Consider the following 18,447-nt stretch of genomic DNA (forward strand, 5'->3'; position numbering starts at 1 on the left):
AGTGGCGGCGGATGATGCGCTGTACATGGAGATTGGTGGGGTGGTAGGTGAGGACCAGTGGGGTTCTGTCCTGGTGGCGGTTGGAGGGGCGGGGCTCAAGGGCGGGGGGGCGGGAAGTGGAGGAGATGCGGTGGAGGGCACCGTCGACCATGTCGGGGGGGAAATTGCGGTCCTTGAAGAAGGAGGCCATCTGTGTTGTACGTATTTTGAACTGGTCCTCCTGGGAGCAGATGCGGCGGAGTCGAAGGAATTGGGAGAATGGGATGGCGTTTTTACAGGGGGCAGGATGGGAGGAGGTGTAGTCCAGGTAGCTGTGGGAGTCGGTCGGTTTGTAGTAGATGTCCGTGTTGATTCGGTCGCCTGAGATGGAAATAGAAAGGTCGAGGAAGCGGAGGGAGGAATCTGAGACTGTCCAGGTGAATTTGAGGTCGGGGTGGAAGGTGTTGGTGAAGTGGATGAACTGTTCAACTTCCTCGTGGGAGCACGAGGCGGCGCCGATACAGATAAATGAGGCAGCCAATTCACATGCACCCAACTTCATTGAACAACAAGACAAATAATCTCTCTCATGCTACTGTTGATTAAGTGTAAGCTCAGCTGCTATTTTCCCAATAGTACCACATCAATGTGATTCAAGGGTTTCCTAGTCACTAGGTGAGTGTGTCACTGCAGCTGCTGAAGTGGAAGTGTGTGTGACCATGTGGAAAAATACAATGCACAATAGAGCTGTTGGCAGTCAAATCACTGATATCAAGACTTACTTTCAAAGATTAGGGCAGTGCCAACGCTCTCTAGTTCTCTAATGGTGGCAAAAATGCTTTCAAAATATTTGATAACATTACCAAAAATGCTTTGAAATATTTAAAAGGTACAAGTGCATCAAAAGAAAGCTACTGTAGGATACGGTTGAAGTTATATAGTATCAGTTTGAGGCAAGTTATTCAGCTCTTCTCTCCCCAAGGGTCTGACCACTATCTATTGCCATGAGTTGCGTGTGGTGGAATACTGTGGATGAGTGCAGCTCCAACTACACTCCATCAACTCTGCATCATCCTGGACAAAACAGTCATAAGGCATAGGAGCAGAAATTAGGCCATTCAGCCCAATGAGTCTGCTCTGCCATTATTTCATGGCTCAACCCCATTCTCCCGCTTTCTCCCTGTAACCCTTGATCCCCCTAATACTCAAGGACCTATCTATCTCAGTCTTAAGTATACTCAATGACCTGGCCTCCAAGGCTTTCTTAAGCAGTGAATTCCATAGATTCACCACTCTCTGGCTGAAGAGGTCCACTTGATTGGCACCCTACCCGCCACTTTAAGCACTCTCTGTGCACAGCAGCAGCACTGTGCATCATTTACAAGATGCATTCTAGTAATACACCATGGGTCCTTCAACAGCACCTTTTACACATGCTTTCTAAACTCCTAGACAATGACGAGGGAGGGAAACATCCTCGCTGCAATTCCCAGCAACCACCCCAACCCCACCCCACCATGCCACACATCATCCTGACTTGGAACTATCCTTCACTGTCCCTGGGTCACAACCTGGAACTGCCTTCCTAATAGCAGTGTGGTTATATCTATCATCCATGGACTGTAGCAGCTCAGAAAGATGACTTACCACCACTTTCTCAAACCCAATTGAGAATAAAGTTAAAAATCACACAACACCAGGTTATAGTCCAACAGGTTTAATTGGAAGCACACTAGCTTTCGGAGCGACGCTCACCTGATGAAGGAGCATCGCTCCGAAAGCTAGTGTGCTTCCAATTAAACCTGTTGGACTATAACCTGGTGTTGTGTGATTTTTAACTTTGTACACCCCAGTCCAACACCGGCATCCCCAAATCATGACAATTGAGAATAGGCAATGATGCCCAAATCCTGTGAATGAATATTAAAATAAAGTGACTATCTCTATTGTGCTTGAACTCAGCTCTCATCTCATTCTCATTTCTTTGCATTTAGGTTAGCCATTGAGTGTTTTTGTACAGTTTTATAAGCAATAATTTGCAAATACTTTGACAAACGGTGTTTGAAAATGCTGTGGTAACTTGCAATTTTTGGTTTCTATAATTATAAAAACAAATTTTTGATCACATTTATTTAATGGTTTGCTAGTTCCTCAATGTAAATTGCAGGTGTCTGGATATAGGAGCATAGGAACGTGAGTAGATCATTGGGCCTCTCAAGATTGTTTCACTGTTCAGTTGGATCATGATTGCTCTGTAACTCGACTGTATTTACCTACCATTGTTTCGTATCCTTACTCAAAAATCTATCAGTCTCAGTCTTGATGGTTTTAATTCACCCCTTTTTTTAGGTCAAGGTTGTGGCCATTTACTGTTTAGCATTTGTGTATACAAAAGTAATGTCTCTTTAAGCTTTTTGTTCACCCAAAGGAGGTTCACTTTACTGTTTTGGCCGTCTTAGCTACTTGAAATGGCAGCTTTCATCCCACACTTCCCTGAATGTTTTGTGTATTCCTTTCTTTTTCTGCTCAGATTTGCAATGACACTGAATTGAGAGGAAAATGTTCCCGCTAAAAGACGCCCAGCTTGGAGCCTTCACTTTTTTTGCCTCAGCACTTCCACACGACGTGTGCGGCAGCAATGGGCTTCCGCTCACCCCAAACTCCATCAGGATTCTGGGACGATTCCAAATCCTCAAGGCCATCTCACATCCCCGGCTCTGCCAATACGTGGACATGTTGCGTGGCAAACATGGTGAGCTCTTTCTTGTACAGTGCATTCAGTGCTGATCTCCTGCATCCTTGAATCATGATCTTTGCAAGACATTTGGAGATAGATGAAAGAAAGACACAACATTAAAGTAATTAATTCTCAGTTAGATCCATGTCCTCCCAGTCGATGTGTGAGTATCTGCTATTTTGTCACGTGACTACTTCCTTTTTGATATTGGCATATTTGGACAATGCTCAATGTTGATAGAAGTTTTGTACCCACTGTAAAAAGAATACACATGAATAGGTATATCAGTGTTTACCCTTCTGTTTCATACAATTTTTAAATGTTTGGTGAGCCAAATAAATAAATTGTCAAAATCCAGACATGTTGCCTTGCACATCAACTATGAATTGTACACACCAGTAACCAGAGACTGCAAATCAAAGAGTAGTAATCCAAGTCAGAACTCTGATGTGAAGAATACAACAATGCCTTATTTGAATACGCCAAACAAATGCTACGAATACACCAAACTGAAAGAAGAAGGTAGTCATGATTTAAGTAACTTGCAGATTTCAGATGAAGAAACAGTTCTTGAGTATTAACTCAAAACATCTAAATGCTGGGAAATGCACTTCTTTCAATTTGACATCAAGTGCCTCGTGTGAATCTTAGTGCAGAGAAATCAAATCAAAGTGTTGCAGTGTCTGAATTTAGAACTGCTCAACTTGGGAAGATCTAAAATGTGGCACAATCTTCAGGCTGTTGAGGGTGCTGGACCTTAAAGTGCCTGTAATTTAAATTTCTCGTGAAGTTTAAATGAACAATCTTTCTTCACTTTGTATATGTTTGACATGAGCAATCAGACTTAGCAGTAGCTCAGAATGGGATGTTGTAATGTTGTGCCATTACGTTATGTTGCATAAGGGGTATTCCCTCTGTTCCAGGTGTTAAACTGAAGCTAAAACACATTATTCCCCTGAGAGGCCATCACCTTGGATAAGATGATGCATGCATCAGAGAGTTACTGTTGTCCTTGGTTCCATTGCTTATTGCTACCAATCCTAGATAGGCCGAAGTGTTAATGTGAGCCACCGATGACTGAATAAATTAGCATTGCATTCTCAGTTTGTCAAAACATTACCATTCTGAGGAAACAACACCGGGTATCATTCAACATTTTTACTACAGTGCTGTCTTAAAACTGTAATATTTTGAAAAATCAACCAGAGATGCGCGTTGTAACTGTGAAATTTGAAATAGACTGTATTCCATTTCTGTTGAAGCCTCAAGATCTGTTAAAGCATTCTGTACATTCAATTGTGGTAGGAGATGTAAAACCAAACCATTTTGTAAGTTCTGTCGTATGGAATGAAGTTATGCTAATTCTTTATAAATCACTTATTGACCATATAAATACAGTGGCTACAAGACCAGGTCAGAATGCGGGTGTGAATCCAGCCATGGCACACGGTGGAATTTGAATGTAGTAAAAATTTGATATTAAGAGTCTATTGATCACCATGAATCCATTGTCAATTGTTGGAAAAACACATCTAGTTCACTAGTGTCCTTTGGGGAAGAAAACTGCCATCCCTACTTGGTCTGATCTACATGTGACTCCAGACACACAGCAATGTAGCTGACTCTTAACTGCCCACTGGGCAATTAGGAATGGGCAATAAATGCTGGCCTGACCAGTGACGCCCACATCCCATTAATGAATAAAAATAAAGAAGCTAGGAATCCAGCAGCAACGAACTCACCTTCTGATTCCTGTATGCTGATCCATCATCATCAAAGCATATATCGGGAGTGTGTTGGAATACTCCCCACCTGTTTGTATGAGTGCAGTTCTCGAGAAGCTTGACACCATTCACGACAAAGCAGATTGCATGATGGGCATCACAACAGCAAACATTCACTCCCTCCAATACTGATGCTAATGTGCGGCAGTATGCGCCATTTATCTCCAAGATGCACTGGAACTCCCCACCTAATGGCATTGTTAGTAATAACATCAAATGGACTGCAGCAGTTCAAGAAGGCAGGTCACCATCTCCTTCTCAAAGGCAACTCTGAATGGGCAAAAGATGTTGGCCGAGCCAGCAATACCCATATTCCGTGAATGACTAAAGTCTAAACACTGAGTTTTATTTAAAAACAGAGGGCATTATACCCACTTCTTGGCACCAAGATTTAGGAAGGATGTAAAGGCCTTTGAAAAAGTGCAGAGGGACAATTTAGCAGAATAACACAAGAGATGAAAAGTTTTATTTGCAAAGACGTTGGAAGCTAGTTTTGTCCTTCTTTGAGCAAAGATGGTTAAGGGATGATTTTATTTTGAAGTCTTGAAAAAGTGAAAGATCTTGACAGTGCATTAGCCAAAACAATCGCTGATTTAGGATAACTAGCAAAAGGGACAGTAGGAGATGACATGAAGATTAGACTAAGATATTAGGTTGTAGAAACCTCCCTGAAAACATGGTGCAAGCAGATGTAGTAACAACTTTCAAAAGGGGATTGGAGAATTAATTGGAAAGGAATAACTTGTAGGGTTATGGAGCAAGAGTGAGGAAATTGGACAAAATTGATAACTCTACCAAAGAGCTGACATTGGGCTGAATAGTCTCCTTCCACAATTTAATAATTCAGCAATTCTATTGTATGATTGCAAGGCTGTATGATTCTAACCACATTTGAAAGAGAGAGCCTGGAGGTTGCTGAGCCAATTATAGTGTTATTGCAGTGTTGTTGCCAGTAATGTACTGCAAAATTGGATGATATTTAAACCAGTGAACAGATGCTGGATTTAAATTTATGAGGCATGTGGTAAGCATTAGTTGAACAATACAATATTTCTGATTGTATACATGGACATGAATACCAAGATAACGAGGTGGATGCCATGATTTCAGGTGCCAAACCACTAAGGCACAGCATTCTATCGATGGATTGGTTTCTAACTTGTGGCATATAATTTAAAAGTGAAGATGGAACTGGGAGAAGGGAGGGATCTAAAGGGGGAGACGTTTGTGTTTAGCATCTGGTTGTGCTTGAACATTCCAGGCTTCTAAACTAATCTCATGATGGTTCTCTTTAGCTTCCATTTCTCAATGTCCAAGGGGGATTCCTGATACAAACTAAAGGTCCCAGTTTCAGTCCATTGTTAGTGCCAGGTGATCTGGTTTGAACTAAGTCAACAGGTGAAGAACTGGCCAAAATACCCTCAAGGGAAAATAGTTATTTAGAGGTCTTACTCCTGGCCATTGCCTTGTAACTTCTGTTGGGAAATGCTCCTGCGGTAACATTGGGTAAATGCAGAATATTCCTGGCTCCCCTCCCTCTCTCTGCAAACATATGGGATCACCACTACCTCCAGCTTCTCTTCAAGTCAGTGACGACACGATGGACAGAATGGCCATGTTATTTTGTGAATACCTACCATTCTTCTTTGGAGTTATATCACTGTTCCCTCACTTTCAATGAGACAAAATCCTGGAGTCCCGTACCTGAATAAAATTGTGGGTGTGCCATCGCTGCATGACTACAGTGGTTCACGAGGCTGACTCACCACCACCCCCTTGTGGGAACTTGGAAATGTGCAACTAACTCTGGCCTGGCCAGTGACAGTCGCATCCCATCAACATTTTTTTGTAAAAAGAACTATCCAGCCATTCCATTTGAACAACTCTCCACAGTAACTCCATGGCCAGCCATAAAAATTGATCAGTTAGACAGGAGTTCCTTGATTTTCTGACCACGAAAGAATCAGTCTCTTTAGGAGAGGTGGGGTGGAAGAGTGAGGAAGTTGAGCTGAGTGGGAGAATTCTAATATTGTTAGTTTGTGATGTGTTTGCATGCACATTTCTCACCTTTGTGCTCTCCTACATGGGCGATACTGCGCACAGGACCGTACAAGTTTCAAAGTTTGTAACATGAGTTCATTGGATTTCCTAAAACGATCTATACACAGTTACAATCAGTATAAACATGATGGGTCTTTAATATGTCAGACACCCAGTAAGAATGGATGTTGCCAACCTCAGATATTCTGGCATTTTGTTTTTCTTCCTTTCTTGTTACTGAATAAAAAGGTATCACGGTTTAATTACCTGGGGCTTAGCATCGTGTAAATCTTTTAAAAGTAAATGTTAAACAACTTGGTAACAGTTTCGACAACTATGTTCCACATCTTGGGATCCTGTTCTTTCTTCTTGTACAGAAAGGCTGGTGGTCGTTACAGAGCATTATGAGAGAGGTCTGGAAGAGCTATTAAAGGAAGGAAAGCCAACCAGGTAACATTTTAAAACACTATATACTGTTTAGTTCATAGAGATATACAGCATGGAAACAGACCCTCTTACAATGAAACTTCTCCCGTTGCACCCAGCAGCATAATTGATCAAATTAATATTGATAGATGACCCTTCAGAAAAATCTGAGAATCGCTTTTATTGAGTAAGCTTGTATTCAATGTATCCTTCATGTGAATCAATTAATCCACATTGTGCATCAGTTAAAAGTCTGGTCCAATCAGCCCCATTAAATTTCCTGGAGCTTTTGCACTGCAACTTGCTGCACTGGGGTGATCTTAAGATCTTCAGGGCATCCTGGGGAACAAGGCCAGTATCTGCAAATGTGCCGAATCAATGAAATTGAAGTATTGTTAATAAGTAGCCCAGAATCTGAGCCAGGAGACAATTTAAACCAGTGAATCCAATAATTTTCACAATGTATTATTATTTGAAAATTTTTGTTTTAAAGTAGGGGAAGGATGGATTTGGGCTCTCAGTTCTGTGATGATCTGACTCTTTCAACAAGTTGTAAATTAACTTTGAACAGTGAGCTAAAGACAGCATCTCCAAAAATGTGATTTTAGCTAAATGACAAGTAAATTCCCCCCAGAGTGATAATTGCCAAAGTATTTGCTGACTTGAGGTTTACAACATGGAGGCTGGAGGGAGAGAGGGGTGGAATAGCCCAGAAGCAAAGATATTCAGTAGATGTGAAGCTGGGAAAACGCAGCAGCTCAGACAGCATCTGAGGAGCAGGTAAGTCAACATTTCATGCTGAAACATTTCGTACTTTCCTGCACCTCGGAGCCTGTCTGACTCGCTGTGCTTTTCCAACTTCACATCTACTGACTGACTTCCAGCATCTGCAGTCCTTACAGTCTCCAAGCAGATGTATTCAGTCAGAAACTGCTTCAGTCGAAGAGAAGAGGTCATTAACAGCAGAGGCGCTGTTGCATGCATTTCCATCAGTCAGGACTTTGGAGAAGTCACATCTTGCTTAGAAGAAAAGTCTGGAAGCAGAAGATTGTTGAGGTGTTAGAGGAGGAGGACTACAAGGCTGTTGAAGATATGAATTTAAGGAACCGATGTTCAGAAATAATAATGAACTATGTTAGCATCTTGTTTAAGAGACTTGTGAAGAAACGTGAACTGAGAAAAATAGCATTGAGCGAATGCATAGAAATTCACCAAAAAGCAATAGATTACAGCAGGCCAGCTGAACAGAAGTATTAGTGTGAGACAGGCAGATCCTTCATTAAAGTCCTTGGAGACCACATCAAATGCATCACCCTCATCAACACCCCAAGCTATCTCCTCAAAATATTAGATCAAATTTGTCAACACATTTTTCCCTTAACCGCTCACTGTTTCCTTCTCAAGGGCAACTAGGGGTGGGCAATAAATCCTGGCCAGCCAGCAGCACCTGCATCTCATAAATATATATAGTTTTTAAAAGTTGCGTTCAGATGGTGAGTGCAAGTGGTTGTTTCCCAGTGTGTTAGTGTAGTCAGTTATTCTGGGTTTGACACACTGTGTGAAGCCTATTACTTCAGGATGGTCCAGATTGAGAAGTGTTTATTTTGGCTGCATTTGGCGTTCAGGTTGTGGGAGAAGAGCAATCATCTGAGATCTATTCCGAAGGCGGATTGGACCCACATCACTGTGACTTCCTTCTATCAGTTGTAAGGCAAGGAGGCAGATCCTGGATTATTCTCAGGTGGAACAGGATAGAATCCTGTGCTGTGGGCAGCAATCTGATTCCCACTGGCCCTCCAATCAACTGCCCCGTCTCACCCCATCTTCTGAGATGCACGCTGTAGTCTGGAGCTAAGGATACTGGTGGGAGACGTTCCAATCCTTTCTCCTCTGCAGCTGACCTGACCGGGGGCTTCTCACCCGCTGTTAATATCTGCCATCGGTGTGCATTGCAGTGATTTACAGCCAAATACTCGATCTGTTTGGTTCATTATGAACACATTGGGTATCACATCCTGAAGTGTGACTTGAATCCAGAGTTCCTGGCTCCAAGGCAAAGATGGTACCCATCGCATCCCAAGAGCTTGCTCCATTGGAGTTAGAGTGTGGATCTGACCAACTGAACTACAACTGAAATGGGAAGCTACCCAAGTCTGTAGCGTCAGTGGGGAATCACATTCATAGCTCTGGTTCATTTCCCCTCCCCCACCTTTTCCCAGTCTCAAGCCTCCAACTCAGCACCGCCCTCTTGACCGGTCCATCTTCCTTCCCACCTACCCACTCCACCCTCCTGTCTGACCTTTTACCTTTCCTCCCCACCTTCATCTACCTATCACATTCATAGCTACCTGCCCCTCCCATTTATCTCTCAGCCTCCCTGGGCCCACGGGACTTATTCCTGATGAAGGGCTTATACCCAAAACCTCAATTTTCCTGCTCCTCGGATGCTACCTGATCTGCTGTGCTTTTCCAGCACTACAATCTTGACTCTGATCTCCAGCACCTGCAGTCCTCAATTTCTCCTGCTATCAAATTGGTCCAGCTGATTGATTTTAAGGTGATTCTAATGCAACTAACTGGCTAGGGTTTTTGGGCGCTTGTGGTGTCGTGGTAGTGTCCCTACCTCTTAATCAAGAAACCTAGGTTCAAGTCCTGCCTGCTCCAGCGGTGTGTAATAGCAACTCTGAACAGTTTCATTAGAAAATTACAAACTGATGGACTACTATGTCTTTTCCAGTCCTGTACAAGGTCGAAGGAAACATTCCTCAGGGTTATTAGAGAACGGAGCAACTTTCTAAACTTAGAGGCAGATTTTATGAAGGGGACAGCTGATTCAACCTTGTCAGTTTTTACATTTAATCCTCCCAGATACTGTGACGTCTGCTTGTGATCACATTATCTGTTGCATACGATGTACAGAATAATGTTATCGTAATAATGGGTTGAAGGAAGAGGCAAATGAAATAAAATCAAAGAACTGGGACTCTGACATAAAATCAGAAAATGCTGGAGCAGCTAGGTAAGTCTGACATTGTCTGTGGAGAGAAAAACAGTTAATATTTTGAGTCTAGTGATTCATTTATTCATTCATTTGAAACATTAACTCTGTTTTTCTCTCTATAAGTGCTGCCAGACCTGCTGAGTTTATCCAGCACTCTGATTTTGAAATGTGTCTCAGTTTCTCTCAGACACGCATTATGCAAAGACCTGAAATTTGTCTCTTGACTCTTTACAAAGCTTCAATCTTGCTATTTGTTATTAGAGCTTGGCAATTAACCATGTAGCTGTTCAACTGTGTATTCACACTCCATCTGCTGGTAAAATCATGTAACTGCAGCAGTGACAGGAATTAAAATGGTGCATTAAACAGTTTGGAGCCAGACAAGTGTTGGACCAAACTCCAAAGTGATGGACATTCCATGGAAGGATACGGAAAACTTTTCATCGAGGAAATGTGTGCAGCTAAATATATATCTGTTACCTTCAGTTGTGAAATGTTCTAGGTGGTGTGGAGAAACTGATAGAACAGCAAAATCATATGTAGTGAAATGACATGGCTTTAATATCAGCAATGGAAATGTGTTGCTGGAAAAGCGCAGCAGGTCAGGCAGCATCCAGGGAACAGGAGAATCGACGTTTCTGGCATAAGCCCTTCTTCAGGAATCGTCGAAACGTCGATTCTCCTGTTCCCTGGATGCTGCCTGACCTGCGCTTTTCCAGCAACACATTTCCAGCTCTGATCTCCAGCATCTGCAGACCTCACTTTCTCCTTTAATATCAGCAATGCCCTGCCAAGTTTGAAATAATATTTCTCCATCTGATGCTTGCCTTCATTGCTCGGACCTTTGAGTACAGGAGTTGAAATGTCATGTTGAGGTTATTCAGGACGTTGGTGAGGCCTGTTATAAAGTCATAAAGTTATAGAGTCATACAGGAGGGAAACAGAGCCTTCAGTCCAATTTATCCAAGCTGACTATAATTCCAAGCTAAACTGGTCCCACCTACCTACTTCTGGCTCATATGTCTCCAAACCTTTCCTATTAGAGCTAGAGGGGGTAAATTCAGAACAGAAATGCGGAGACATTTCTTCAGCCAGAGAGTGGTGGGCCTGTGGAATTCATTGCCGCAGAGTGCAGTGGAGGCTGGGACGCTAAATGGTTTCAAGGCAGAGATTGATATATTCTTGATGTCACAAGGAACTAAGGGCTACGGGGAGAATGCTGGTAAGTGGAGTTGAAATGCCCATCAGCCATGATTAAATGGTGGAGTGGACTCGATGGGCCGAATGGCCTTACTTCCACTCCTATGTCTTATGGTCTTATTCATGTACATACCTAAGTATCTTTTAAACATTCCACATCCAAACCTCCCTCTGTGTGTAAAACATTTGCCCCTCGTGTCTTTTCTGGGATACTGTGTGCAGGTCTGGTCATTATAGGAAGGATGTTATTAAACTGGAGAGGGTTCAGAAAAAAGTTACCAGGATGTAGGTGGGAATGGAGGGTTTGAGATTTAAAAATAGTCTGAAGGGACTCGGCAAGATGGCAGCAATTAGGCTCTGCCTAACACCCAAGGCAAATAGATGTTTTTTACCATCCCTGGCCAACCTATGTGGTGGAATTGTTAATTTAAAAACTTGAAGAACACATATTTGTTGACAATTTGGAGTGGGAAGGATGCCAAAAGGAAAAGGAGTGAGCAAACAGCAGCAAGGAGGACACTCCCCTGCAGCACCGGGCACACCAGAGGTTGCAGCAGCCTCTCCTGAACCCCCGGGGGACCTGACGGACTCACTGGAATTGGCGGCAGTGATGGCGAGACTTACCATGGAGGTTGAGGCTGCGATCGAGGATATCCGTGCCCAGGTCTAACCCATTGCGTCCATGCTGCAGGGACCTCCAGGGCCTCTGGGAGCAGATGGAGGAGGTGGAGGCTCGAACCATGGCCTCTGAAGTGGCGATCGAGTCCTCATCCGGACGGATCCAGGTACTGGAGCAGGAAGCATGGGCCTTGCGAGATCAGGTCAACGACCTCGCAAATCGAGGTTGGTGGACAAATCTGCAGATTCTCAGCCTCTTAGAGGGTGAAGAAGGTGGGCAGCCGGTTAGGTCCTTTGATCACTGGCTGCCGCAGTTCCTCGGTCTTCAAATCGAGTCTAGCCGGCTGGACATTGAAAGGGCCTATTGGGTGGCGGTGCACAGGATCGGGCTGGTATAGTGTTCCCACCCGGTCCTAGTGCACTTCCTCACATACAGGAACAAGCAAAGAAGCTTCTGGATCACTGGGGTAAGATCCATAGGCACTGCTGCACAAGGGGTCAAAAATCATGTGTTTCCAGGATTTCTCAGCAGGTGTAATTTAAAAGAGGAAGTCCTTTTGATGAAGTTAAAAAGAGGCTGAGGAACCTGGGCATCCAGTGCTCCATGAGGTACCCCGCAGTGCCTCGTATCTGCCACAAGGACTGAACTTATACGTTTGACTCAGCAGGTAAAGCCAAGAACTTTGTGCACACTTTAAAATAGAAAAGTTGGTCTGAAGAATATGGTTAATGATCATCCTCTTTTCCTTCTTTCCCTGTGTTTTCCCTTTCCCCTTTATTTTCTCTTTCCCTAATAATTAAAAAAAAACATCTTGGAACATGTTGTTCCTATTATATTTTTATAACTGGATTTTATCATGGGAAAGTTTGTGGGTGTCTGTTGTTGTTTTCCCTTTTTTAGTTCTTTTTCTCTTTTAGTCATAAGTAGGGGTGACATGGAGCTGGGAATGGGTGGAGTGCTTATCCTGACTTTGTCTTCTTTTGTTGACTTAAGGATCATCTCCTTGTCTATTTACTTTTTTTAACCTAAGTCTGGGCCTGAAGGAGTTGTGCAAGCGGGGATGTGTAGGGTGAGCGCCCCTATGGGCAGAGGGCAGAGTCTCCCGTTCAAGGTTTTATAGTTGGTCTTTGTAGTTTTTTGGTAGCAGCAATAGTTGTTTGTAGTTATGATAGTAGTTTTTGTATACACAATTCTGCAATTCTTGAGTCTTCTTTTACTTAGGCTCGGCACATTGCAAGCAGGGTTCTCCCTTGCGGGGGTTCAAGGGTGTCTGAAAGGGGATATGGCTAAATGTCTTTTTCAATGGTGCACCTGGAACATCAAGGAGGTCATTTGTCTGTCCTTTGTGTGCGATTGGGTAGGTAATGATCTGTGCTCAATATGGCTGGATGTCAAGGCCCCCCCCGGGAAAAGTGTCCTCATATTAACCTGTTCATGGATAAGATGAGGACAGTTATGGACCACTGCCGGACCCCGATGGTTATTAGTACGGTCAAGGCATGGAGGGCAATGCATCAGAGTGAGGGTTGCTTATCCACTCACCACTCAACACTCACTCCCATAGTTGGTATGCCAGGATTCCGACCAGGGATGATGAACTCATGGACAGCGAGAGGAGTTTTCAGTTTGGGAGACTTGTTTGAGGGAGAGGGTATGATGTCTTTCAAGCAACTGAGCCGCAAATACGGTCTGCCCAGCAGAGATCTTTTTTGTTAGTGCCCTCTATCGCCTGCTAGGTGGCAGGGCCTGGCAGGATATTAACTGGTAATGTGAGGTCTGGGAGCAAGAGCTGGGAGTGGAGATTAGATTAGATTAGATTACCTACAGTGTGGAAACAGGCCCTTCGGCCCAACAAGTCCACACCAACCCGCCGAAGCGCAACCCACCCATAACCCCTACATTTACCCCTTTAACCTAACACTACGGGCAATTTAGCATGGCCAATTCGCCTGACCCACACATCTTTGTGACTGTGGGAGGAAACCGGAGCACCCGGAGGAAACCCACGCAGACACGGGGAGAATGTGCAAACTCCACACAGTCAGTCACCTGAGTTCTCTTCTGAAACATGGGAGGACACATGGGAGAATGTGCGAAAGATCTCAATCTGTAATAGGACATGCACCATGCAGGTAAAAGTTCTGCACAGTGTTCATTCGGCACCAGACCGTCTGGCGAAATTTAAAAAGGGGCATCTCCAATGTGCCCCAAATGTAAAATAAGTGTAGGTACTCTTACCCATTGCTTCTGGACATGCCACAGGCTCCGTGTTTATTGGAGCGCTGTGGCGGGAGAGATAGGGAGGGTATTGAGGACTGAAGTCAAACTAGACCCGATATCTCCCCTCTTAGGTCTACCGAATTTACCATCTTTAGACAGGCATGGGGAGAAACTACTTAATGTTCTTGCATACTGTGCACGGAAGAATACTCTGATGAACTGGGTGTCTGAGAACCCGCCAGGTTTGTTGGAATGGTGGGAATTAATTATGGAGCACATTCCCTTGGATTTTTTCACAAATATGGTGCACCAATAGCAGACCTTTTTTATAAGACGAGGCAGCCCTTTTTGAGTTATTTGGTCACGCTTCTGTCTGTTATCTTAACTAGGGCGTGCGTTTAACCAGGATGGTTAGGTTTGCTGAGCCCTGGGCCCTGGAGGGAGGACTTTTGAGTTAATACGGGTATATATATACAACGCTCCTGGTTCTTTTTGTTTGGGAGCTTTGTAAAGCATTGTTATTTTGGTGTTCTTGTATGCTCTTTTGTTTTTGCTTTTTATTAGTCACTTATTTATTGGTGTTGTTTTGCACAGTTTTTGGGTTTTTGTATTATAGGGTAGGCTAGTAGTTAGTAGACAGTAGTTGTATTGTAATTTGTGCTTTTTATATTATACTGGTATTTGTTATACTTTCAATAACTTTATATTTTTGGAAAGTTAAAAAACATTTTTTTTTGCTAATAAATATGTTTATTAAAAAAAAGACTGGAAAAGCAAGGTCATTTTTTAATTGAAGCATAGGATGTTGAGGGGTGACCTTCCTGAATTTTATAAAATCATGAAGGGCTTAGATAAGGTGACTAACAAGGGTCTTTTCTCCAGGATGGGAGAGTTCAAAGCTATAGGGAGGGAGTATTTTTCAGGAGAGAGGAGAATGATTTAAAAACGATACAAGGGACGACCTTTTTACACACAGAGAGGTTCATGTGTGGAATGAGCGACCAGAGGAGGTGCTGGATGCCAGTGCAGTTACAATGTTTAAAATACATTTGGATAAGTTCATGAATAGGAAGGGCTTGGAGGGATATGGGCCGAATATAGGCAGATGAGACTGGTTTAGTTTGGGAACATGGTTGGCATGGGCTGGTTGGATCAAAAAGTCTGTTTCCATGCTGTATAACTCTACAACTGGTTTTATAATGTGGCTTTTAATTTCTCAGTGTCAAAATGGGGTGGTTGAGTGCTTGACACTCTGTATACGAAACAGGGCTGATCATTATCCTGACTTTAAGTTTTATATGCCGTGAGTTTTTTTTTCCTGATGTCATGGCTGGTTTATTATTACATCTAGAACCAAAGGATTGGATTGGGGAAATCTGCTTTGTATTTTCCCCAATCATGTAATGCTTCCTGATGCAAATAGTTTTGTATTGGGTATATGTGTCTTTTTTCCATGACGTTCAAGAATTTGAGAAATATTCCAGCTTGGGCAATGGTCAAGCGTTACTACTTCCTACACCAGTGTAAGATTGAGGACCCTGAACCATGTTATCACTCCCTATCCAGGCTTCATAGCTCAAGCAAACCCGTGTATCAGTGTGACATTGCCATTTTGTTCATCACTCCGATCTGTGGTCACTTTGGAACACACTAACACTAACACTTTCTCAAATTTTAGGAAGCTTTATGTGGTTGGTCACACCAGAAATGGAGCTGAGATTAACCAGTAAGGCATGGAGAACCAGATAGGGTGCAAAGCTTTACTCTGTCATGTCAGGAATCAAATCAAAAGTAAAAAGAAAATCCTGCTCCAATCCACTGCATTGACCTAACCACACAAACAAAAACATGACAGTATACAATTCCTGTGTGTGGAAATACAGAGGGAGTACACATTACATATAATATCATTTGCCAGGCTGACGTGCAAAGCTTTCACCATGTTTTGGTTAGTTTAGCAATTTCTGTAGAGCCAATAGTGCAGAAACAGACCGCTCGGCCCAAGATCTTGGTGTTAGAGTTCATACCCAAACAGAGGAAAGTAAGGACTGCAGATGCTGTGGATCAGAGTCGAAGAGTGTGGTGCTGGAAAAGCACAGCCGGTCAGGCAGTATCCGAGGACCAAGAGAATCGATGTTTCGGGCAGAAGCCCTTCATCAGGTGCTTTTTCAGCACCACACTCTTTGACTTTATACCCTAACAGTCCTCCATTCATCAGTTCTGAAAAAGGGTCACTGGACCCAAAATATTAACTCAGTGTTTTTTCTCTGCAGATGCGGCCAGACCTGCTGAGTTTTTCCAGCAATTTCTGTTTTTGCCTCCATCCATTAATATCGTCTGTTACCATCCTGACAATCCCTCTCTTTGTACACTTCATTGCCATGGGTGTATCAGTATCCACTATGGGATAAACTCTCACAACTCTCAGAGTAAATAAATTGACCTTAAACTGTTGGTGACAACTTTATATTCATGCCCCATTGTTCGAGATGTATCCATAAGTAGACACAGTTTAGTTCATTCCACCCATTAAACGTAACGGCCTATCATTGCCAGTAACTTCTAAAGTAACATTGCAGTTGAAGTAGCTGACAGAAAGATAATTACATCATCTTAAAGTAATTTAAGAGACATTGGGAAGTGAGAGAGACTTCAAGTTAATTATCTTGATAAATTCAGCATCTGTGGTAAAGCAATCTAAATACGTGTCCTGTTACATTGAAGAACCTTAAGTGGTCCTCCCTTGCAGACACTGGAATAAAGCATCATCTCTGCTACAGTCCTGCTGGCAGAGATGGTTGCAACTCCTCCATTTGTTTTTAATTCACTCATGAGACATAGGTATCACTGACTATGCCAGCACTTACTGCCCATTCTCATTGCCCTTGAGAAGGGGTAGTGAGCTACAACTAGGGGTGGGCATTATCCAATGGAAAATTTATAAATTTAACTTAAAAACTGGGGAACTAATATATTTCTGAAAACTACTTTTAACTTTTTTTTCCCTAAATGTCTTTCAGTCCTGGAAAGGTGCTCCAAATCGCTTTTGAGGTGTTAGAAGGGCTGGAATACATGAACAAACACAGCATGGTTCATCAAGCACTTGCACCACACAATATTCTTCTGAATTGTGAGGTAAGGGAATTTACTTTTCTCACTTTATATAGAATGTATGAATTCAAAATTTGTCACATATTCAACAGCAGCCGTTAATTTAAAGAAAATATTTTAAATGCTTGGTAATAGTGACAAGCCACATTTACGAATGTATGTCTGGGGAGGCAATGGCCTTGTGAAATTATTGATGCACTGTTAATCCAGAGACTCGGATAATATTCGAATCCCATCATGGCAGATGGTGGATTGTGAATTCAATTAAAAAAATTTTTTAAAAATATTGATGACCATGACTCCATTGTTGATTGTCAGAAAAACTGACGTGGTTCACTAATGCCTGTTGGGGAAGGAAACTGGCATCTGTACCCAGTCTCACCTACACCCGACTCCAGACCCACAGCAATGTGGTTGACCCTTAACTGCCCTCTGGGCAATTAGAGATGGATAATAAATGCTGACCCAGCCAGCGATACCCTCATCCTGTAAATGAGTAAAAAAGAATATATACCTGACGCAATACTGTAATGAAAATAACATTGCAGGATTGCCTATGTCTCAAGGCTGGACTGCAGGTTCTGGTGGATCATAGACTAAGGACTAGCTTCCAGGATTGCCCAAAGATTTGTCATATTCTGGATTAGTGGTGCTGGAAGAGCACAGCAGTTCAGGCAGCATCCAAGGAGCAGCGAAATCAACATTTTGGAGACCGCCTTCCCAAGATCCACAAGCCTGACCACCCTGGCCGAACCATTGTCTCAGCATGCTCCTGCCCCACTGCACTCATCTCTACCTACCGCGACACTGTCCTATCCCCCCTAGTCCAGGAACTCCCCACATACGTTCGAGACACCACCCATGTCCTCCACCTCCTCCAAGACACCTCCCTCACCTCTATCCAAGGCCCTAAAGGAGCCTTCCACATCCATCAAAGTTTTACCTGCACATCCACTAATATCATTTATTGTATACGTTGCTCCCGATGCAGTCTCCTCTACATTGGGGAGACTGGGCGCCTCCTAGCAGAGCGCTTTAGGGAACATCTCCGGGACACCCGCACCAATCAACCACACCGCCCTGTGGCCCAACATTTCAACTCCCCCTCCCACTCTGCCGAGGACATGGAGGTCCTGGGCCTCCTTCACCGCCGCTCCCTCACCACCAGACGCCTGGAGGAAGAACACCTCATCTTCCGCCTCGGAACACTTCAACCCCAGGGCATCAATGTGGACTCCAACAGTTTCCTCATTTCCCCTTCCCCCACCTCACCCTAGTTCCAAACTTCCAGCTCAGCACTGTCCCCATGACTTGTCCTACCTGCCTATCT

At 43.3% G+C, this 18,447-nt stretch overlaps 1 protein-coding gene across 6 annotated transcripts in view; it reads left to right on the forward strand.

Moving 5' to 3' along the window:
• tbck (TBC1 domain containing kinase) overlaps positions 1–18,447 on the forward strand; it is a 197,334-nt gene that overhangs the window by 18,865 nt on the left and 160,022 nt on the right. For all 6 annotated transcript variants that reach the window (XM_043674337.1, XM_043674339.1, XM_043674341.1 and 3 more), the window contains exons 2-4: positions 2,510–2,731; positions 6,918–6,990; positions 17,027–17,141. In XM_043674337.1, coding sequence (XP_043530272.1) covers positions 2,539–2,731; positions 6,918–6,990; positions 17,027–17,141 — 381 coding nt within the window. In that variant the 5' untranslated portion in view covers positions 2,510–2,538. The remainder of the gene's footprint in view (positions 1–2,509; positions 2,732–6,917; positions 6,991–17,026; positions 17,142–18,447) is intronic.

This window comes from Chiloscyllium plagiosum, chromosome 32, assembly GCF_004010195.1.
Source record: "Chiloscyllium plagiosum isolate BGI_BamShark_2017 chromosome 32, ASM401019v2, whole genome shotgun sequence".
NCBI classification, from domain to species: domain Eukaryota; kingdom Metazoa; phylum Chordata; class Chondrichthyes; order Orectolobiformes; family Hemiscylliidae; genus Chiloscyllium; species Chiloscyllium plagiosum.